At 40.7% G+C, this 23962-nt stretch overlaps 2 protein-coding genes across 2 annotated transcripts in view; one reads left to right on the forward strand and one right to left on the reverse strand.

The window, feature by feature from the left end:
* Positions 1-23962, forward strand: part of scara5 (scavenger receptor class A, member 5 (putative)) — a 314240-nt gene that overhangs the window by 43677 nt on the left and 246601 nt on the right. The gene's annotated exons all lie outside the window — the stretch shown is intronic.
* On the reverse strand, positions 1305-23398 carry gprc6a (G protein-coupled receptor, class C, group 6, member A). The gene is made up of 6 exons (XM_068025683.1): positions 23152-23398; positions 18740-19043; positions 15700-16548; positions 14696-14899; positions 5622-5745; positions 1305-4717 (listed from the first exon to the last, which is right to left on the reverse strand). Exons 1-6 carry the CDS (start codon positions 23352-23354, stop codon positions 3636-3638), a joined length of 2766 nt encoding a protein of 921 aa, XP_067881784.1. The 5' UTR covers positions 23355-23398; the 3' UTR covers positions 1305-3635.

The raw sequence follows: 23962 nt of genomic DNA on the forward strand, positions 1-23962 counted from the left end.
CACAAAATCCAGCCCAAAGTATTTGTTTAGTTTCTATGTCATTTCTTTATTCCCCATTATAAATTCCCCCGTCTCTGCCTGTAATGGGCCCACATGTGTCTTTGCCAATCTTTTCCCTTTTATATACCTATAGAAGCTTTTACAGTCCGTTTTTGTGTTTCTTGCTAGTTTACTTTCATATTCTATTTTCTCTTTCTTTATCAGTTTCTTGGTCTTCCTTTGCTGAATTCTAAAATGCTCCCAATCATCAGGCTTACTACTTTTTTGGTAATGTTATAAGCCTCTTCCTTTGATCTCATACAATCTTTAACTTCTTTTAATAGCCATGGTTGGATCACTTTTCCTGCTCGGTTTTTGTGCCTTCAAGAACTGTAAATTTGTTGTAGACCATGTATTAATTCTTTAAATGCTAGCTATTGCGTGTCTACCGTCATACTTTTTAATGTAGTTTCCCAATCTACCACAGCTAATTTGCCTCTAATACCTTTGTAGTTTCCTTTGTTTAGATTTAAGACCCTTGTTTCAGATTGAACTGCATCACTTTCAAATTTAAAGTAAAATTCTATCATATTATGGTCACTTTTCCCTAAAGATTCCTTTACAATAAGATTATTAATTAGTCCTTTCTCCAGACCACATCTGGAGTACTGGGTACAGTATTGGTCTCCTTATTTAAGGAAGGATGTAAATACATTGGAAGCAGTTCAGAGAAGGTTTACTAGACTAATACCTGGAATAGGCAGGCTGTCTTATGAGGAAAGGTTAGACAGACTAGGCTTGTATCCACTGGAATTTAGAAGAATAAGAGGCAACTTGATTGAAACACATAAGATCCTGAGGGGTCTTTGACAGGGTGGATGTGGAAAGGATGTTTCCCCTTGTGGGCGAACCTAGAACTAGGGGTCACTGTTTAAAAATAAGAGGTCGTCCATTTAAGAGAGAGATGAGAAATTTTTTCTGTCAGAGGGTCATGAGTCTTTGGAACTCTTTTCCTCAAAAGGCAGTGGAAACAGAGTCTCTGAATATTTTTAAGGCAGAGGTAGATAGATTCTTGATAAGCAAGGGGGTGAAAGGTTATCGGGGTTAAGCGGAAATGTGGAGTAATCAGTTTAGCCATGAACTTATTGAATGGCGGAGCAGGCTCAAGGGCCTGAGTGGCCTACTCCTGTTTTGTATGTTTGTATAATCCACGAAATTCCTGCCCATATACTTTTTATGGAACAATTCTTCACTATGATCCTGTATAAAGATGTCACAGATAAAAAGTGCTGTAGTTTGAGCTTAGCTTTATTTCAACAGTAATTTGCAGTACATTCAATAATAATAATGCATTAATTTTGTACATATTGTTTTATGAGATATTTGTTTATTCTTTGTTTTCTTTAATTAAAATTAAAATATATCCATAAAAACATAGCATAACATACACAACTGTAATATGCAATAATCAAGCTATCTAGCATGAATATGATTTCCAAGTTGCTAGTAGCTAGAAGTATAAATAATACTTAAAATAGTAGGGCTTTTGTGTATTCCACATTTGCATTAGTTTTGCCTATTGTTAGAGGCCAATACTAATGATTGTGCAGTACTATTGTACAAGATATCGGAGAGAATGCAAGTAAGGAGAAATATTAATAAAGAGACTGTAATTTATACAGAGTATAGACTATGATTTGTAATCATACAAATATAAATTTCACAAACAAAATATTCAATATTTATATACACATTACTAAAAACAGAACTCAGCATATTAATTTAAAAGTAGTTTTGATTGATGTCTGAATGGCTGAAGTAATTTATCCATGTCTTTCCTGTTTTTAATTTACTTGCTTACCCCGCTGAATATGTTTTCGTTTCACTGCCATAGATGGTACCTTTTAAACATTATATTGAGAGGCTTCTCACTCTGTAGCAGTCACCAAACTGTACGTTGTGGGTCAATCTGTTGATACAGTTTGATGATGTACTAAAGTTTCATTGGGTTCATCTGCAAGATTTCATCACATGATGAGGTCATCATCTGGCATTTTCCGACAGAGTAGACATGGAGAATCAGCAGCTGATTCACTCCATGCTGCTCCCCAGATTCTTCTCAGGAAAAGGCACAGGGCAGCATTTCGAGAGATTTGAAAACAGGCCACCAGCCAATACCTAAGTCAGAGAATGGAAGGCTCTAAAATACAAGATAATAGCTCATTCTTTGTTCATGGGTTGTGGGTGATGGTGGCACACCTTTGTTATCCCTAAAATGATGCTTGTGGGCCTTCTTGAATTGCTGCAGGCCATGTGGTGATGGTACTTATATGATGGTATAAGGATGGGAAAATGCAAAATGGGAGATACTAATACAAAAACTAAACTGCATGGCTGGAATTTTATGGTGGGCGCCCACTGGCCAAAAAATCAGGGGCGAGTCCGCCTCCACCAGGCCTGGGGAGCCATGCTGGGATTTTCCGTTCCCCAGGCCCTTAATTGGACTCGGGCAGGACTTCCACCTCTCTGAGGCAGGAAATCCTGCCTAATGGAGTTGCTAGCCAATCAGTAAGCCGGCAGCTCACAGTCCCACCAGCGCCACTGGGAGCAGTGGCCACTGCTGGGACTGTACCCAGCCAACAGCAGCAAGAGGGGCAGTGGCCCTGGTAGGAAGATAAATCTTTGGCCCCAGCGAGGCAAGGGGTGTCGGTTGGGGGGGGGGGGGCAGTGGAGGTGAGCGTGTTGTGCAGTGGGGGCAGTTGGGCCATGGGGGGGGCCTCCGTGGGGCACACAGTGCCCGATCAGGAGAGCCCAGCCCCCAACCTGCAAAAAGGGGGCATTCTGGGAGCCTGGTAAAATATCAGCGGTGGCAGATGGAGGCCCTTAAGTGGTAGTTAATTAGCCACTTAAGGGCCTTGATTGGCCTGGAGTGAGCGGGCCGTTTCTCGCCTTCACCGCACCTGGTAAAATTGCAACGGGGGCAAGAAGAAATTAGGAATGGCACCCCTGCCTCCCACTAAATTCTATGGACCCCCCCCCCCCACCCCAGCGCCACCAGCCAGCTCCTGTGGGGGAGGGGAGGGGGCGTAAAAATTCGACCCATGTTTCCATAATTTTATTTGAAAGAATCCCTTAGAAGTTATTTTTTGAAATTGGAAAAGATGTAAAATAAACATCTTGGCAAATGCACATCATGTAGTATCACATATAATTTCTCTGATATCTACTGATGTCTCAAGATTCAGAATATTTATGTTTTATAATTTTGATAAACTTTTATTGTCCAGAAAGCTAGCAAAAATCAAATGATATCACAATCATTCCTTTCTCCACCCATGATCATTAATTGTATTCATTGCCTCCCCATCAGGAAGGAAAAGTATATGGGCTAATGAATGATTCTCGTGTTTCTGTCAATTAACGATGCCCTTCCATCTTGAACTGATGTGTTATATTTGCAGTGTGGGGAAATCAGTGTCTGTTTTACCACAAAAATGAAATCCATTGTTACTGTGAGCCATCTCATTTAGCAACCAGGATCAAAAAATTACGAAGTGCATTAACACTACATTGGGCAGGATTGAACTGACCATAATATAGACTCAAACTTAAAGCAGTTTCAATGTGACTACACATTATTTTTACCAAGTAGACTTTTACCAACTAGAACATCTTTTCCTTGAAACCTTATTGATTCCGTTGTTTTGTACAGAGGAATTAGAATTTATGTTTACTGATTTTTGATAGTTGCTACATTTGATGGACTTGCAAGAATTAGTGTGTACTGAATACCTTAGTGAAAGTTGACTGTTTGTTATAACGTTTGTGCTTTTCAGTGAATAGTCATACAGATTTTTCAAAAATGAAGTGGTAGTGTTGTATTCTTTCTTAAACAGAATAATGTAACACTTTGGGAAAAACTGGCAGCATAATATCCCATAGGTTGAAGATAAAATTGTAACTATTTCCACTGCTGGGAGATACATGCCATGAGTGGTTACATAGACAGGCACAAAGGTAATCCATGAAATGAAGTAAATCAACATGCTAAATGTAATAAACTTAGCCTCATTGTAGCTTTCTGGCAACTTTCTACCTTTAAAGGCAAATGTAAAACAAATCAGTGCGAGGAATGCTATGTATCCTAACATAACAGCAAATGCTACATTAGAACCCTCATTACATTCCACTAAAATTTCCTTTGGCAATCTCTTAACATCTTTTTGAACTTTTGGGCCATTAAAAACTAACCACGCTGTGCAAATAATAACCTGAAGTCCAGTACAGAAAACTGTGATGAGCCAGGAATGGTACGGGTTCCTCAAATGCTTTTGATTAGCTGGGTTAAAGTTGAATGCTAGTAGTATTTTAAGTGATTTTGTCAGAGCACATGAAACAGAAAGAGTAAAGCTAATGCCAAATAAACACTGCCTGATTTTGCAAGTAACATCATTCGGTTTTCCAAGAAAAAAGCCAACACTTAGAAAACTGAACAACAAAGAGATGAGCATAATGAAGGACATGTTACCACCGTTGGACTTAACAACTGGTGTGTTGACATTCTTGATAAAGATAACGACTATTACAATGATTAAAACAATTCCAAAGGCTGAAAGAGTTACCAGTACAATAGAAAATCCATTTTTCCAGTCAAGAAATACAATGCGTTTTTTGTTGCAACTTGCACTTCCTATTGGAGACCACTCATCTCCTGAGCATTGAAAACATTGCAGTGCATCTGAAATGAAGAAGTTCAAAAATGAATGGAATTAATATATCAAATTATTTAGTTAAACTGTCCTTCTGAACTTAGCGGAAAAAGTTTTGGTGTGGCCTACCCAAGGGTCCTTTTAAACCTACGCTTATTTCAGACTTACAATAGTCCTTCCTCATAGCTGAGTGAATTTGTGTAAGAAACAGTTGAACCATACAGTCCAATACAGTCCCAGGTTCCATCCCCGATCCTTGCTGACTCAGATGATCTGAGCGACAACAGTGGCAGGAGTTCTATTGTTGACCTCAGTTTCCCAACACTCATTAGGAAAGGAAAGTGGGCCAGAATTTTGCTCCATGACTGTTCAGTGAATATTCTGGGAGAAAAAAATGTTTTGTGTGAATAACAAGCAAAAACCAGATAAGGTTACTGTGATCCCCTTCTTGGTTGAATATCTTGTCTGCAGTCATTGTCAAGTCTCACATGAGTAATGCCCATGTGAGCAAGGTGTTAAGGACAACTAACACTTGTTCAGCTGCACGTCAGTGAGCCGAGGAGGAAGGGAGAAAATTAGTCAAAAAAATCTCAGCATAAAGTGTGCACTGTTGTGGGATGCATAAAATGAATGGTGGATGTTTTCATACAGATCAAATTTTCTAGCATTGATTCTGTTCAGACTTTTTGTTCTCAAAGATTCTGTTGAGAGATGCAGTACCTCACTGTAGATGTGTCTGCACAGGTGGAGGACTTTTTCTGGGAGTATATAACTAACCCATTCCTCTCACTCCACTCATCATTGGAAGCCTGATGATGCAAAGATACTATCCCTTCCCTCTACCATTCATAATTTACATATGTGGCACAATGCATGATTGTGCAAATAGATGATGTAGACAATAATTCGCAAATAGAGTTGTTTACTACGTACCACTTATTTTGGCGAATGTATTGAAACTGCAGTTTACACACGCGTAGCAACATTTGTGTTGGCCTTCGGTTGACATCTTTATTTGCCCTGGTTGGCACATCTTTGAGCAGTTAGATGTAATAGCCTTTAAAAAAAATGCAAAAAACATTTAGAAATGTGGGAAAGATCTAGAAAGTATTATCACAAAATGTAATCACTAATTATACAGTTAATTAAGTTTAATAATATGCAGGTTAATTATAATTTTAAAAGCAAAAAAGAGGCAGCTTGATGTGGTTGAAGCAAGTGCACCTTGGAATAGTACTGAGGCCAAGTTGGCTGTACTAAACTAAACTAAGCAAGATTTTCAAGAAGGGAAACTTTCAAATGAATGGAAAATTTAAACTAATGAAAAAAGAATGCCATGCTGTGATTGAAGAATGGTAACTTGTGTGCTTTGAACATACTTGAACCAGCTACTTATGAACCCACCACGTATCAGAATCAAAATGATTGGTTATTGTATCTTTTCAATAATAATTAGTGCAATTTTCATATGATTATTTAATCATCTGTAAATGACCCAATCAGTTCAGCTCATTGGCATATTCAGCCAATGCCAGGACTAATCACTTGAAAATCATTAAAAAAAAATTATTGTATTTAATCTAATGGCTATACATATTCACTGCTGGAAATTTATTGAAATCTACATAAGATGGAAATTATGGCCTGGAGTTTCCACTTAATTGTATCAGTTTTTCAGAGCAATTCAGCCTAAATCAGCATAGCCAGTGCAAAAGATGGTGGAACTTTAAGCACAATTTGCCTTCAGTGCAACTCAAGCCTCTGCGATCTTTTGGGAACTTTAAAAGGTCAATTTTTAAAGCTTTTGAATTTAATCTCTGATTCAATTTACTAAGAAACTGACTTCAATATAACTCAAAAATTGAAGTAAAGTTTTTTTTAAGTGAAGTTCAGTAATTTAAAACCAGGTTACTCAGAGGTGATGGATTGATACTGATTAAAAATGCATATTTTTGTGATAAACCCATTTTTTGGTATTTTACTCAAACTTCACCAAGTTTCCAGTCTTAAATATATCAGAAAAAAGTTTGAAAGCAACATTTAAAAAAAGTTTGAAAATGCTGTCCGATTGCACTGGCTCATGGCAGATTTTATGTTCGGTGACATGCAAATGAGTTTGAGTGAAACTCAGGGGGAGAAAGCAGTTTTCAAAGCAGACATAATTTGTGGAGCAAATTGCACAGAAATTGTTGATTGAGGCCAGAATACAAACTCTACCCCAAAGTGTGCAAGGGATTAGTTATACTCCATATGTGTCTTTTATTCATTTGTTTCTCTCCTATTGTTTCATGCTAGATTCATCTGCCATTTTATCTTCTCCTCTCTGCTTTAACACTTTCTGAATCATTTAATTTCTATTCCTATGTGTGTTTATGTGTTATATACCATCTCTTTCATTGTTCCATTTTAACTGTTAATCAATAATGTTTCCCAATTCTGATATCCAAAATATTAACTTGTCTATTTTTTCCACAGATGCTGTCTGATCTGCTGAGAGTTTCCTGAATTTTCTGGTATTCATTCAGATTCTTTTTTTATTCATTTGTGGGATGTAGGCTTCGCTGGCTAGGCCAGCATTTATTGCCCATCCCTAACTGCCCTTGAGAAGGTGTTGGTAAGCTGCCTTCTTGAACCGCTGCAGTCCTTGGGGTGTAGGTACACACACAGTGCTGTTAGGAAGGGAGTTCCAGGACTTTGACCCAGTGACAGTGAAGGAACAGTGATATAGTTCCAAGTCAGGACGGTGTGTGGCATGGAGGGGAACTTGCAGGTGGTGGTGTTCCCATGCATCTGCTGCTCTTGTCCTTCTAGTTGGTAGAGGTTGCGGGTTTGGAAGGTGCTGTGGTAGGAGCCTTGGTGAGTTGCTGCAGTGCATCTTTTAGATGGTACACATTGCTGCCACTGTGCGTGGTGGTGGAGGAAGTGAATGGTGAAGGTGATGGATGGGGTGCCAATCAAGCAGATGCTTTGTCCTCGATAGTGTCGAGCTGCTCGAGTGTTTTGGAACTGCACCCATCCAGGCAAGTGGAGAGTATTCTATCACACTCCTGGCTTGTGCCTTGCAAATGGTGGACAGGCATTGAGTAGACAGGAGATGAGTTACTTGCCACAGAATTCCCAGCCTCTGACTTGTTCTTGTAGCCACAGCATTTGTGTGGCCGGTCCAGTTCAATTTCTGGTCAATGGTGACCCCCAGGATGTTGATAGTGGGGGATTCAGCGATGTCAAGGGGAGATGGTTAGATTCCCTCTTGTTGGAGATGGTCATTGCCTGGCACTTGTGTGGCGTGAATGTTACTTGCCACTTATCAGTCCAAGCCTGGATATTGTCCAGGTCTTGCTGCATCTTGACATGGGCTGCTTCAGTAGCTGAGGAGTCGCCAATGGTGCTCAACATTGTGCAATCATCAGCGAACATCCCCACTTCTAACCTTATAAAAACATAGAAAATAGAAGCAGGAGTAGGCCATTCGGCCCTTCGAGCCTGGTCCACCATTCATTATGATCATGGCTGATCATCCAACTCAGTAACCTGCTTTTCCCCCATATCCTTTGATCCCTTTCGACCCAAGAGCTATATCTAACTCCTTCTTGAAAACATACAATGTTTTGGCCTCAATTGCTTTCTGTGGTAACGAATTCCAAAGGCTCACCACTCTCTGGATGAAGAAATTTCTCCTCATCTCAGTCCTGAAAGGTTTACCCCATATCTTTCGACTATGATGGAGGGATGGTCATTGATGAAGAAGCTGAAGATGGTTGGGCCTAGGACACTACCCTGAGGATGTCCTGGGACTGAGATGATTGACCACTAACAGCCACAACCCTTATCCTTTGTGATATGTGTAACTCCAAACAGTGGAGAATTTTCTCTCTGATTCCCATTGCTAGGGCTCCTTGATGCCATACTCGGTCAAATGCTGCCTTGCTGTCAAGGGCAGTCACTCTCACTTCACCTCTGGAGTTCAGTTCTTGTATCCATGTTTGGACCAAGGCTGTAACGTGGTCAGGAGCTGAGAAGCCCTGGCAGAACCCAAACTGAGCACAGTTGAGTGAGCAGGTTATTGCTACGCAAATGCTGCTTGATAGCACTGTCGACGACCTCTTCCATCACTTAGCTGATGCTCAGGAATAGACTGATAAGGCGGTAATTGGCCGGGTTGGATTTATCCTGCTTTTTGTGCACAGGACATTCTTTTCTTTTGGGCCTCCTTATCTCGAGAGACAATGGATATGCGCCTGGAGGTGGTCAGTGGTTTGTGAAGCAGCGCCTGGAGTGGCTATAAAGGCCAATTCTGGAGGTATGTGCACAGGACATACCTGGGCAATTTTCCACATTGCTGGGTCGATGCCAGTGTTGTAGCTGTACTGGAACAGCTTGCCTAGGGGTGCAGCAAGTTCTGGAGCACAAGTCTTCAGTACTATTGCCTTTGCAGTATCCAGTGCCTTTAGCTGTTTCTTGATATCATGTGGAGTGATTTGGATTGGCTGAAGACTGACATCTGTGATACTGGGGACTTCAGGAGGAGGTCGAGATGGATCATCCACTCCGCACTTCTGGTTGAAGATTGTTGCAAATGCTTCAGCTTTGTCTTTTGCACTGATTTGTTGGGCTCCCCAATTGTTCAGGATGGGGATATTTGTGGAGCCTCCTCCTCCTGTCAGTTGTTTAATTGTCCACCTCCATACACACTGGATGTGGCAGGACTGCAGAGCATGGATCTGATCCGTTGATTGTGGGATCATTTAGCCCTGTCTATTGCATGCTGTTTGGCATGCAAGTAGTCCTGCATTGTAGCTTCACCAGGTTGACACCTCATTTTTAGTTATGCCTGGTGCTGCTCCTGGCATGCCCTTCCACACTATTCATTGAACCAGCGTTGGTCGCCTGGTTTGATGTTATAGGTAGAGTGGGGGATATGCCGAGCTATAAGGTTACAGATTGTGGTTGAATACAATTCTGCTGCTATTGATGGCCCACAATGCCTCATGGATGCCCAATTCTGAGTTGCTAGATCTGTTCAAAATCTATCCCATTTAGCACGGTGCTGGTGCCACACAACACGATGATGGGTACCCTCAATGTGAAGATGGGACTTTGTCTCCACAAGGATTGTGCAGTGGTCACTCATACCAATACTGTCATGGACAGATGCATCTGCAACAAGTATATTGGTGAGGATGAGGTAATGTAGGTTTTTCCCTCTTGTTGATTCTGTCATCACCTGCTGCAGACCCAGTCTAGCAGCTATGTCCTTTAGGACTCGGCCAGCTCAGTCAGTAGTGGTGCTACTGAGCCACTCTTTGTGATGGACATTGAAGTCCTCCACCCAGAGTACATTTTGTGCCCTTGCTACACTCAATGCTTCTTGTAATTGGTGTACAACATGGAGCACTGATTCATCAGCCGCCGGGGGTAGATGGTAATCAGCAGGAGGTTTTCTTGCCCATTTTTGACTGATACCATGTCCGCATTCAATGTTGATGGCTCCCAGGGCAACTCCCTCCCGACTGTATACCACTGTGCTGCCACCTCTGGTGGGTCTGTTCTGCTAATAGGACAGGACATACCCAGGGATGGTAATGGGGGTGTCTGGGACATTCTTTCTAAGCTATGATCCCGTGAGTATGACTATGTCAGGCTGTTGCTTGACTAGTCTGCAGGACAACTCTTCCAATTTTAGCACAAGCCTCCAGATCTTAGTAAGGAGGACTTTGCAAGGTCGACAGGTTTGCTGTTGTTATTTCCAGTGCCTAGGTCAATGCCTGGTGGTCCGTCCGGTTTCATTCCTTTTCTTAGACTTTGTAGCGGTTTGATACAACTGGGTGGCTTGCTAGGCCATTTCAGAGTCAACCACATTACAGTGGTCTGGAGTCACATGTCATCCAGACCAGGTAAGGACGGTAGATTTCCTTCCCTAAAGGGCATTATGGGTTTTTACGACAATCGACAATGGTTTCCACTAGCCTAGCTTTTAATTCCAGATTTATTAATTGAATTCAAATTCCGCCATCTGCCACGGTGGGATTCAAACCTATGTCCCCAGAGCATTAGCCTGGGGCACTGGGTTACTAGTTTAGTGACAATCCCACTATGCCGCCACCTTCCCTGAGGCCAATATCCAGCATCTGCAGTATATTGCTTTTTGTTTAAGGGATTGGATTTGTTGGTGAATAGATACTTGCATCTATAGGGACAAGTTTCAACTTCAATATGGAAAACTGGTGTAATGGGATCTACCGTATTTTATACAGCCTGCCTGATTTTGCTTCCATTTGAAGTCAATGGGATAGAGAATTGGGTGGAGTATGTAATGGATGGCTGATCTGATAGGGGAATGTAATTGATGGCAAGGGCAAGGAGGCCTTCCCAATTTTTAACCCAAAGAAGTTGTAGCTCATTCATAACTGGGTGCAGTGAACAGGTCAAGATAGGTGGTATAGAGGTGGAGCTGGCTGTCAGCAGCATACATGAGGAAGCTGACTCTGTGTCTAATGGATGATGAGAGGCAGCTTGTAGATGAGGAAAAGGGGCGAAGGACAGATCCTTGGAGAACAAGGCACAAAGTGGGAAAAAAACCATGTGTGGATGCTCTGATAGGTAAGAGTGGAGCCAAGTTCCACTCAGTTGGACAATGGAGGAGAGGCAATGGAGGATGGTGTAGTCAACCATGTCAGAGGTCACATAGAAGTCAAGGAGGATGAGATAGGAGTAATGCAGCATTGTCATAGCAACAGACCATGTCACTTGTGACTTTGATTAGGGTTGTATCAGTGTTATGACGGGGAAAGAAGCCGATTGGAGAAATTTGAACATGGAATTGCAGGAAAGATGGCCATAGATTTTAGAGGCAACAACCCATTTGAGAACTTTGGAAAGGAAAAGGAAGCAGGGAAATAATACTTGAGGAGAGAGAACCATTTGCAATGTCAGCTAATAGGATAGAAAGATGGGTGGGCAGCAATTTAATACGAAGGGGATCAAGAGAGCAGGATCTGGATATCAAGGCCAAGATGTTCGTGTGCAGAGAGGGCAAGAAAGGGGATAAGTGAGAAACTAGAGAATGATTTGGGCTAAGGGCTAGGGTGGTGGGAGCATACACTGAGGTTTGGCATGGTGAGCAAGAGGAGAGGGTAGAAGCAGCTGAACAGATAGTCTCAACTTTAGTGACTTAAGAATATAAGAACTTTGAGTAGGAATAGGCCATATGGTTCCTCAAGCCTGCTCTGCCATTCAATAAGATCATGACTGAACTTCTACGTCAACTACACTTTCCTATCATATCTTCATATCTCTTGATTCCCTTAGTGCCCAAAACCTATTAATCTCAGTCTTGGATATATTCATTGACTGAGCATTCACAGCCCTCTGGGGTAGAAAGTTCCAAAGATTCACAATCCTCTGAGTGAAGACATTTCCCTCATCTCAGTGCTGAATGGCCCACTTCTTATCTTGAGACTATGACCCCTAGCCCAAAACTCTGTAGCCAGGGGAAACAGTTTAATCTGCCCTCTAAGAATTTTATATATTTCACTGAGATCACCTCTCATTCTTCAAAATTCCAGCAAATATAGGCCATTCTACTCAATGCCTCCTCATAGGCCAGCCCTCTCATCCCAGGAATCAATCCAGTGAACCTTTGTTGTACCCCCTCTGAGGCAAATGTATCCTTCCTTAGGTAAGGAGACCAAAACTGTACACAGCACTACAGGTGTAGTATCACCAAAGCCTTATATAATTGCAGCAAGATTTCCTTACTCATATACTCCAACCCCCTTGCAATAAAGGCTAATATATTATTTGCCTTCCTAATTGCTTGCTGTACCTGCATGTTAATTTTCTGTGATTCGTATACAAGGATCCCCAAATCCCTCTGCATATCAACATTTACTTTTCTCTCACCTTTTAAAAAAATCTTGATTTTCCATTCTTTCTATCAAAGTGGATAATTTCATGCTTTCTTACATTGTACTCTATCCGCCACCACCTTCTTGCCCAGTCACTTAACTGGTTTATAACCCTTTGCAGCCTCTTTGTGTCCTCCGCACTAAGTTTGTATCATCCGTAATCTTGAATACATTACACTCAGTCCCCGATCCCCTCATCTAAGTCATTGACATAGATTGTAAATAGCTGAGGCCCAAGCACTGAACCTTGCGGCACTCCACTTGTTTACCCCATCCCAAAAAAGACCCATTTGTTCTCCGTTTTCTGTCCATTAAACAACCTCAATCCATGCTAACATAATACCCCTAATTCTATGAGCTCTAATCTTGTGTGATAACATGTCAAATGCCTTCTGAAAATCCAAATTTACTACATCCACTGGTTCCTGCTTATCTATCCTGCTAGTTACACTCTAAAAAAACTCTATTAGATTTGTCAAACATGATTTTCCTTTTGTAAAACCATGTTAACTATGTCTAATCATACTATGATTTTCAAAGATTTTTCAAAAGATGAAGAGGTCTGTGAGTTCCTTGTACTTGTTATTAGAGGTGAAGGTGGAAAGTGGAGGGCGAGGGGTTCAAGGAGACAGTTGGTAATGAAGAAAATAAGCTGATTTTCTTAGATTATCTTTGCTCTCCAGGATGATTCTGTAGCAGTGGAGGAGAATGAGGCCTGATGGTGCACTGATGTGGTGCAGCCAGATCGGCTGATACAAATATAAACCAATATGTATCAGATATGCTAAAACCTGCATTCTTGGACTTGAGGAAGCAAAGTTGGGGCCAGATCTAGGAGAATAAAAAGGATGGGTGGCAATGGGCATCAAAGGTGTAATTGAAGGAATGATTGAGCAAATCGATGACTGCAACAAGATTGTGGCAGATCTCGAGCAAAAACCTAGGCAGTTGAAAGTTTCAAAGTACAGCTGTAAGTAGCTTGGGAGGGAGTTTTTTTTCCAGAGATGAGTACAGAAAGAAATGGGTCTGGAAGGAGGTCAAGAGCTGTGGGTGGTGTGGGATATAACTTGTTTGTAATCTGGGTTGAGAGGCCCTTGGAGATGACAGGATCAAGAGAGTGAATGTAAATTCAGGTAGGATAGTTTATATGGAGGGAGAAGTTTAGGGAGAACAAAAGGGCAGTGAATGCTGAGGAGAGAAGGAACAAGGAGAGTGTGGATAGAGATATGCCTTTATGCGTATGTTACAATGGCAGACAAAGGAACCATCTCCCCTTGACATTCAACGGCATTACCATCGCTGAATCCCCCACTATCAACATCCTAGGGGCTACCATTGACCAGAAACTGAACTGGAGTAGCCATATAAATACCGTGGCTACAAGAGCAGGTCAGAGGCTAGGAATCCTGAGGCGAGTAACTCACCTCCTGACTCCCCAAAGCCTGTCCACAATCTACAAGGCACAAGTCAGGAGTGTGATGGAATACTCTCCACTTGCCTGGATGGGTGCAGCTCCAACAACACTCAAGAAGCTCGACACCATCCAGGACAAAGCGGCCCGCTTGATTGGCACCCCATCTACAAACATTCACTCCCTCCACCATCGACGCACAGTGGCAGCAGTGTGTACCATCTACAAGATGCACTGCAGCAATGCACCAAGGCTCCTTCGACAGCACCTTCCAAACCCGCGACCTCTACCAACTAGAAGGACAAGGGCAGCAAATACATGGGAACACCACCACCTGCAAGTTCCCCTCCAAGTCACACACCACCCTGACTTGGAACTATATCGCCGTTCCTTCACTGTCGCTGGGTCAAAATCCTGGAACTCCCTTCCTAACAGCACTGTGGGTGTACCTACCCCACATGGACTGCAGCGGTTCAAGAAGGCAGCTCACCACCACCTTCTCAAGGGCAATTAGAGATGGGCAATAAATGCTGGCCTGGCCAGCATCGCCCACATCCCGTGAATGAATTAAAAAAAATGTCATAGAAGTCTGTTAAGCATATATCTGGCAATATTACTAAGCACAATTTCTAGGTGCTATGCTTAACTCTAAAATGTAAAAGTTAAGAATTATTAATATATAAAATTACCTTTAATTTATTAAACCTTGAATCTTTAACTGTAAGTTTATTTTCCTGTATATTGTATTCAGCAATTATGTGATTAAACTCCATCTTTCCACTGATAAATTTCCACATGAGGATATCATATCCAGAGACAAAATCTCCTGAACTATCGAATTGGATCTTTGTTCCTCCATCAGTCACGTTTAAGTTTTTCAGTTCTTTCAACAACTGCAAGAAAAATTGAGGAATAATTAAAATGCATTTTATTTAAAATAACAAGGCTAAGCTTAATATCTGGTTCTAATAATTTAATTCCATGTTGGATTACAGGGTATTACTGCTACCACCTTTACAATAAATATCAAGACTGTGAAACCTCATTGTGAAAGCTCTAAACAATTCTTTGAAGGCATTCACTCCTTAAATAGCTTTTATTTATGTTCACCAATTCCTTTTCTAGGACACATGCAGGTAAACTATGGATTATATAGAAATCAATTAAAGTCAAATGAGACTCATGTTAGAGAACTTGATTTCACATGGGGAAATCGGTAAACTGACAACTTGATTTTACTGTCAGTATGAATGGTAATTGACATTTTGGGAAAAATTAAGGAAGTAAATTACCTGGGTTATAAATTCAAAGATTCTCTCTTTTCACTGGCACATGGAACCAGAGCATTTGGTTTAGGCGTAAATAACCCGGACAGTTTCAGCAGACCATGGAAGGACCCAGGATATAGGTGAGGGAAATCCCAGTAACAACTAAGTACAGGGAGTTGTCCAATAGAACCGCTCATAATTTATCTCATTGTCACACTACTCCATACACTCATATGTACCTAGATTGTTAACATACAGTAATGGGAGGGAATGTTTATTGAATGTTGAACATTGGCTTTAAAAGCCAGTTCTCAGTGTAAACACTGCTAATAATCTGCCTGCCTACATAGAAGCTAAATGTGTAGTTATTGATTAAGCTGCAAGTAGGATTATGTCATTCATTGTGCTGTAGGATAAACGTTTACCTCCCAAGGTGCAAAATCAAATGATTTCCGGCAAATTCCTTCATTACATTTTAGTAGATTTCGAAGAGCATGTGCAAGAGCAGTCACTGACCATTGTATATTGGAAATAACACCTGGTTCAATGTTATTCACAAGAAAATCATCTTCCTGGTATTGCATTTCCGTGGCATTGTTGACAGCATGATGTGAATTAACCACTGAGTGATGCGTTTGGTTTGAAATACACGTCTCTAGCTCATCAGTTTGAACATTTGCACAAAGGCCACGAAGCCTGTAATACTTTGTTAAAAATGTGTTAGCATTTGTAGAATGAGTCGGTAAATTTTTCACATAGTTTTGAAACTTGGAAAGATTTCCACTCTTAAATGCAAATCCAACAATTTCCCCAATGTTGTGAATGTTCTCCAAGCGAGTGATATTACTGTTAGTTGACCAGCTGTCACTGGCAATCCAAACTTTGCTTATGTTCTGAGTGCCTAATATTTTAAATAGTTCAATAACGTGAGAGCCTTTTCCAAAAATAACAATGACGTTCACTCTTGTTCGGTTGATGATAGTGTTTGCTATTTCATTTATTCTGGAATTAGTTATGTGAGCAGATGAATAAAATGGAATAACTTCTTGAAAAGCAATGCATATACCCAGGCTCTCTGCTTGTGAAATGAAGTTATCTATTCCAGACCGGCTGTATTCATCATCACTTGCAATAGTTCCCACCCAGTTCCACTGGAATCTTTGAACCAGCTTGACCATGGCTTTGGTCTGATAGTCATCACTTGGAATAGTTCTTAAAAATGCAGGAAATCGAGCCTTATCACTGAGAATTGTGGCAGAAGCTGAGTAGCTGATCTGTAAAAGATTTAAATGTTCAGAAGGAAAGTATTACTTTTGATGTCTACATTTCTGACATGCTCCATAATTCAGGATTATTAGTCAATCGTTTTATTAAAACTTTTCAGAAATATAAAGTCACATGAAGTGCCATTAACTATTATTGCGTGTTAGTAGCTTTCTCAGCAACTGTGAATATGATGGCTTTGTAAATTCCTAATGCTGAATATTACAAAATATCACTTGAAGTATATAGAAATATCGAACATTTCAGAATGGCCAGTGTTAACTGAGTGAGCTAAATGAAAAGAAAAAAATATATATTTTTTGGTCTGGCAATTACAGACAGGGCTGAACTTAACACAATATGATCTCTTTACTGTCGATTCTAGGATTATGTGCCACACAAAAGAACTGGATGGTGCCCACATTGCTTTGAATATAAAAAGAAGCTCCCAAAAAATTTGGCATATTGGTCAGGCCAGTGTAAAAGGTACATAATCAAGTTTTACGAGGGCAAATTCTTAGTATCAGATCAATGCACATTATATTTAAATTCTGCAGGTCACAAGTCCTGCATGGGGATGTGATCGAGTCAGCAGGTTATACAGTGCACATGACATACAAGACATGCTATTTCCTAGTAGTATTCAGTGAAATAAAAGCCCATCCCACTGCACTGTGACTCATAATAAGTAGTATTGAGTTTTGAGCCTCTGAAAATTGTGGATTTTTGGTGCAAAACTTCACTGCACGTTTTCATAAAACTGAAAGCAACTCTGTATAATGGCCTGGAATTTGTTGGATTTTGATGGTGAATTGTCAGTGTTCGCTGTCGTCACCTCTCTGAATTTGACCATAACTTCAGGATTTAGAACAAGCTCAGATTAACACAGAAATTCTGTGGTTGTGGTTTATCGCTCACTGCTCTGCTAAAGGCTGCACTGTGGATTCCCCTCCCGTCCCAGAGCCAGCAACCAGCGAAATCAATTGATCTGGCGGGAATGTCCCCTTCTCTGCTCTCATATCACTGTAGGAAACCTCCTAAAAAGTTAAGCCTTGTTTAGTGAGGTGAAACTGGGTTTTTAATGGCGATCTGAGTAATAACTATTGCTCAGCACCCAATCTGGTCTTGAAAAAAATTACATTTGTGGAAAGTTGTTAAATATCTCCATTATGATTAATTATAATTATGATGGGCGGCACAGTGCCACAGTGGTTAGCACCGCAGCCTCACAGCTCCAGCGACCCGGGTTCAATTCTGGGTACTGCCTGTGTGGAGTTTGCAAGTTCTCCCTGTGTCTGCGTGGGTTTTCTCCGGGTGCTCCGGTTTCCTCCCACATGCCAAAGACTTGCAGGTTGGTAGGTAAATTGGCCATTGCAAATTGCCCCTAGAATAGGTAGGTGGTAGGGAAATATAGAGACAGGTGGGGATGTGGTAGGAATATGGGATTAGTTAGGATTAGTATATATGGCTGGTTGATGGTCGGCACAGACTCGGTGGGCCGAAGGGCCTGTTTCAGTGCTGTATCTCTAAACTAAATTAGATATTTTAAACTGAATTTTTAAAATATGTCCCAATAATTATTTTGTTTGCTGTGAAATTTTTTTTAAATGATTTGATTATTAGTGTTTTTTAATTTTCTGGTTAGCTGGCTGTGAGAATTCTTTAATGTGATTGTTTGCTTGAACACTGTGATGCCATCACTGTAGCTTGGCACCCATTAAAGAACATTGCAATCAATTACACATCGAGAGAGTTAAACTTCTCACCACAGAGATTTCGAGTTCTCTCAGTGCAGCTTTCTTCAAGGTCAGTAGCGAGTGCCCTTGCTTTGTCACTGACCACAAAATCCACAAAATAACACTTGCGGGGTGAGGACCAGGCAGTTCTTATGCTAGTACTAACAATATTTAGCACTTTTAGGAGGGGATAAAGACTTTGGGATAAGTTAGCAATGAATGTATCCGTGTAGATGTTTTTCTGGAAAGAGAAGGCATTGAGGGGTATAGGGGTGTGACAGGATTGTTATCAATCATAAAAGGACAAGCTTATTGGCCTTTTCCTAAATTTTTATTTTCTTGTGTCACAATTCTAGCTTTGTATTACTCTTTGAACACCAAATATAAGAATAAGAAAAGACGATATAAGCAGGGTAAATATTAAAATAATTTTACAGCAAAATGAAAATGAAAAAAGTGTATTTACCTGAGGCATAAGATGTATGCTTAACAACCTTGCAACTACAATGCTAACCTCTGAGGTAGCAGCTCCTATAACTGCCCTTACTTTAGGCAAATAATCCGTATAATTACACTGAACTTCAACACAGTTGTCTGTAGAGTTGGATTTGGAAAGGAACCCCAAGACTGCTCTCAGTGCCTTTGTAGGCTCCGTGCAAGTGTCATAAATTTCGTATCCCAGTTTGATTCCAGGTAGCAGAGTCGAATTGTTTACCATTTCTATGGAGTGGATCATGGTGAGAGCTTTTACTAAACCTCGCACATCAAACCTGAACATTAGAGAGTAACAAAAATAGAAATAAGTATGGGCGATTATCAAATAAATGCATTGGATGTATGATATTATTACAATTATTACGATCATTATTATTATTACTATTGTTATTGTGATCATGACTACTACGATCATTATCAACACCACTATTATTATTAAGATACTTATTATAATTACAATTATTGTTATTATTCTACCATTGTTGCTACTAGAAAGAAAGAACTTCTATTTATATAAAATAAAAACAAGAAATGCTGGATTCACTCAGCAGGTCTGGCAGCATCTGTGGAAAGAGAAGCAGAGTTAACGTTTCGGGTCAGTGACCCTTCTTCGGAACTGGCCCAGTTCCGAAGAAGGGTCACTGACCCGAAACGTTAACTCTGCTTCTCTTTCCACAGATGCTGCCGGACCCGCTGAGTGAATCCAGCATTTCTTGTTTTTGTTTCAGATTTCCAGCATCCGCAGTATTTTGCTTTTATTCTATTTATATAACATCGTTCATGGCCTGAGGACTTCCCAAAGTGCTTTACAGCTAATGAAATACTTTTAATGCATAGTCACTGTTTTAATATAGGGAATAAGGCAATGAATTTTCACACAGCAGGCTCTCACCCCAGAAATTAAAGGAATGACCAGATGTTCTGCTTCTGGGTATTGTTTGAGGGATAAAAATTGGCCAGGCCACCAGGAAATTCTCCTGTTCTTCATCAAATAGTGTCATTGGATCTTTTACATCCATCCAAGAGGGCAGATGAGGCCACATTTTAATGTCTCATCCAAACGACGGTACCGCAAATAATGTAGCACTCTCAGTACAACATTGAGGTGCCAGCTTAGATTACGTGCTGATGACTCTGGAGTGGGGTTTGAACTCATGGGCCTAGAAATTATGTGCATTCTCTTTAATTATGTACCTCAAGATCTTGGTTGGTCTTTTTATTTAATTGCATTAAGTGCAAAGAATTGTTAAGCATCTTACACAAGTGCTTAGAGATATAACAGTATTGCTTTATTCTGTAAATAATTCATAGTTTTATTGTAGTCAAACTTTAAACTTGTTATAAGCAAGTTATCATAGTTTTCTAGACAATTCTGTGACAATAGCCACTACGCATAGTTGTTTTAGAAACCTGATACTCACACAGGACCTCATTTCTTTGAAAATGCAGTTTTCTGTCCTTTAAATATGTTAACTGACCCAATTGTTTAACTATTCATGACAAAATTGAGGCAAATAGAAAGTTATGCCAATTATTATTGAAACTTAGCATATGAAGGCTGTGGAACTTTGGTACATACTTGTTGATCTCTTCTTTATCCCCACATTTTAGCTACAATTTAGCACTTCGCACAAATTAGACAAATTAGGCGCTAGGGAGACAAGGTGGGTGAGTAGCCCTCATGATTTTTGTGGCCTTCTGTAGGTCTCTTTTCAGAAGACTTTAACCTGCTAATATCTAACTTCTATCCGCCATCTTATCTCTTGCCCCTTTTCTCTTTCCTCCAGGTCCTTCTTAACAACAGGAGGTTTCTACTCAAAAAGACACCCCAGAGGAGGACAGTTCTCCTGAGGATACACCATTACGCATTTTGCCAAAATGCTTAGTACCCGCGGGCAGCGGAAGGAACTGATGACTGGAATAGCCCAGGAGAGAGATCATTGCAACATGGGGCAGAAAAAATTGTTGTCCTCACACAAGCAATTTTCTGAGATATTCGAATATCAAAGAGTTTCAGCACTATGGTTGAGAGTGTGGAGGAGTCCACTTCAAGACCAGGTGATGTCATCTCCTCTGGCCTCAAAAGTCTGCAGTCTACTCGGGGAAGTGTGGTCTCCTCCAGATAGGCCCTCACAACAGAAATGACTTCTAGCTTTGGTGGAAGCTCAAATGGCTGCCATGCAGCTTCTGGGTTCCATCATGGAGAAATTGATCAATTGAATAGGAGCCACTCATCTTCTGCAGCCTAGTTTCCTGTACATCAGTGGAGGTGCTGAGACCCAATTTCATTGGAATAGCAGTGGCGCAATTGGAGTGGTACATGTTGGTCTCTATCAGACTGACAGCATTTCTGCTCCTTCACACCCCCTCAACCAAAATCTGCCATGGTCCCAGTAACTCAGCTGGCTCAGACTACCCCAGCAGTAGCTGAGGTGCACCTGTCTGTATCGGGGCTCTTAATGTGTGAGCATCTCATGGATCCAAATATGTGGAACAGTAATCTTTCACCAGCTTTGCTGATAGAAGAGGAACTTCAGTTATGAAGATATATTGGAGAAGTTGGGACTGTTTTCCTTGGAGAAGAGAAAGCTGAGAGGTGATTTGATAGAGGTATTCAAAATCATGAGGGGTCTGGACAAGGTAGATAGGGAGAAACTGTTTCCACTCATGGAAGGATTGAGAACGAGAGGGGAACAGATTTAAAGTAATTGGTAAAAGAAGCAAAAGTGACATGAGGAAAAACTTTTTCACGCAGCGAGTGGTTAAAGTCTGGAATGCGCTGCCTGAGAATGTGATGGAGGCAGGTTCAACTGAAGCATTCAAAAGGGAATTAGACAGTTATATGAAAAGGAAGAATATGCAGTGTTACGGGGAGAAGGCGGGAGAGTGGCACTAAGTGAAATGCTCATTAGGAGAGCTGGTGCAGATACGATGAGCCGAATGGCCTTCTATACTGTAACAATTTGGTAAAAATTCTATGAGTTGTTCAGTTAGTAAACTTTTTAAGAACAGTATTCTGGATTGATCACTTGAGTGAAGAATGAATAGAAGGCAGGTTATTGTGTTTTGTATTTCATTTATCAGATTTGGCACTTTGGTCTGCAGTATAGTTTAATAGCAGCTGCTGAGTCTACATTGTCAGGATGTCATGGATATGGGGGTTGTCAGAATAGTTTGAATGTTGTTTAATGCAGGATGAAGGAAATAGTGAAGGATGTATCAAGGACTGTTAAGCAAGCTCTAAGTTCTCAGGGTAGAGGTATGATTACTGAGCAATGAACTAATCCGCCACATCTCTTGTTCCAAGGCATGGATGTGGCTGCCCTCCTGCCATTTCCTTGCCTTCCCCCAGCTTTCTTGGTTTAACAAAGACTGCTGCCTCTTCCAAATGCAGACCTCTCCGTAATGCAAGGCAATGCAGTTTGCATCACATCACAATGATGCAGGAAACTCTCTCTCTCTGGCAGCTGAAGGCACAGATGCAAAAAAAGGATGTGTAAGAGGCCAGAATTAGAGGAACGCAGATATCTCAGAGGGTTTTGGGTCTGAAGGAGGTTACAGAGATAGGGAAGGGCAAGGCGATGAAGGGATTGAAAGACAAGGATGAGAATTTTAAAAGTAGTAATAATTGCATTTATAATTAAGATATAAAGCATACAAAGGATGGCAAGGCCAAAAAAGTCCCTCACCAATGTGGTTAACTCTTAATTCTCTCTGAAGTGGCCTCGCAAGCCACTCAGTTTCATCAAACCGCTACAAAGAATTAGAAGTGGTCAATGGTGAACAAAAATTAGTGTCCTACTGTTCTATTGCACAAGCCTGGGTGTTCTAACATATTACTTAACCACACTAGCTCCTTGTTTAGTGCAGGGTCTGATGTCATAAATGTCATGCGGGATCAGATGGATCCCAGCAATGAATGACATGAGATATGCTCCCCTATGTAACTTTGTGTTCTCAAGAGGACCTAAACTAGTAATTACCTACATGCAGCAGTCGTGTTCAGTGGATTTGATCTAATTTTTTAAAATTCATTTCTCTCATAAAGCAGTTATTTCAGTGATTTGAAAGAGTACGTCACGATTCTTGTTATTTAAATGTATTACTTCATTATAGACATCTAAAACCTTTAAGACAAAGGACTATGGCAACTTAAACAGTACAAAATATCTACTTCCTTTACAGAGCACATGATAATGTTCAAACGCGTTTCCCCTCTCCTTCTGCACTTTAACGATGTTTTTACATCACTGTGCTGATTTTAAGTCAATGTATTAATTTATAAAAAATACTGTTAATTTAGAACAATAACTTTTTCCACTGACTTAAGTTATCATAAAATACATATCACTTCTTTTGTTATGTTTTAAATCAGTCACTTACCCTTCACATATTTGACTCTCTGGTTTTTTCAGATTCACTACATTTGCAATCTTTTCATGTACTGGGATGAGGCCACCAATCATGATATCTCCTGGAGCCCTGATGTTGTCCGAATCACCAAGCATTTCACAGGCGTGTAGCATATTGATAGATAAGGTGCACAGTGTGAGGAACACATTGTACAGAATCATGCTTCTGAGCATTTCTAAATTGTTTCCCAATGATAGATTAGACCAGATTATGATTATTTTTTGTACACAGCCGGCAAGTTCCGGGTATCTGCTGGTTGCATGAGAAATAAAATCTAAAATACTCAGCCACACCTTGTTTAAAAGTTTCTGCTTCTCCTATTGGTGTTATATGCAGGCTCCTAGGTTGCAGAAACACGATTGGCACCAATCATAAATGCACTGGTGTGTCATCATTGTGCAGGTGTTAGATTACAGTTTCATTCATTTACATCATGTTATGGCTAGTTTTATTATTGACTGCTTCGACAGTTTTTGTCTGAATGACATTTTATCACCAGATGGTTAGATTTGTGGTTAAGCCATCAGGGTATTTTAACTGCCATCGGGTTTGCATGAGAAAACTGATAGTTTTTCAGTTAGTTTCTTGCCCTCCCACTGCAGTATAATTTTAACCACTGGGCCCCTTGAACACACTAGTCTATTTCTAACATGGAGCCACCTGGAAATGGGCAGGAATCAGTTCCCGGTCTTGGGAAGATTGGGTGGACCTAGGCCATCAGGCGGCAGTCAAGTAAGCGTAGGAAAAAGTGATTCTGGAGGTCTCTTGGGAGAGAAAGCGG

This window comes from Heterodontus francisci, chromosome 3, assembly GCF_036365525.1.
Source record: "Heterodontus francisci isolate sHetFra1 chromosome 3, sHetFra1.hap1, whole genome shotgun sequence".
NCBI classification, from domain to species: domain Eukaryota; kingdom Metazoa; phylum Chordata; class Chondrichthyes; order Heterodontiformes; family Heterodontidae; genus Heterodontus; species Heterodontus francisci.

Excerpts from the sequence above, each read along its gene's own strand:
- gprc6a (XM_068025683.1), bottom strand. The coding sequence starts at position 23,354 with ATGCTCAGAAGCATGATTCTGTACAATGTGTTCCTCACACTGTGCACC. Across the intron at positions 16,549-18,739 it reads GCATACATCTTATGCCTCAG|ATCAGCTACTCAGCTTCTGC; the intron begins GTAAATACACTT and ends AATCTTTTACAG. Across the intron at positions 14,900-15,699 it reads TTGATTTTGCACCTTGGGAG|TTGTTGAAAGAACTGAAAAA; the intron begins GTAAACGTTTAT and ends TTTTTCTTGCAG.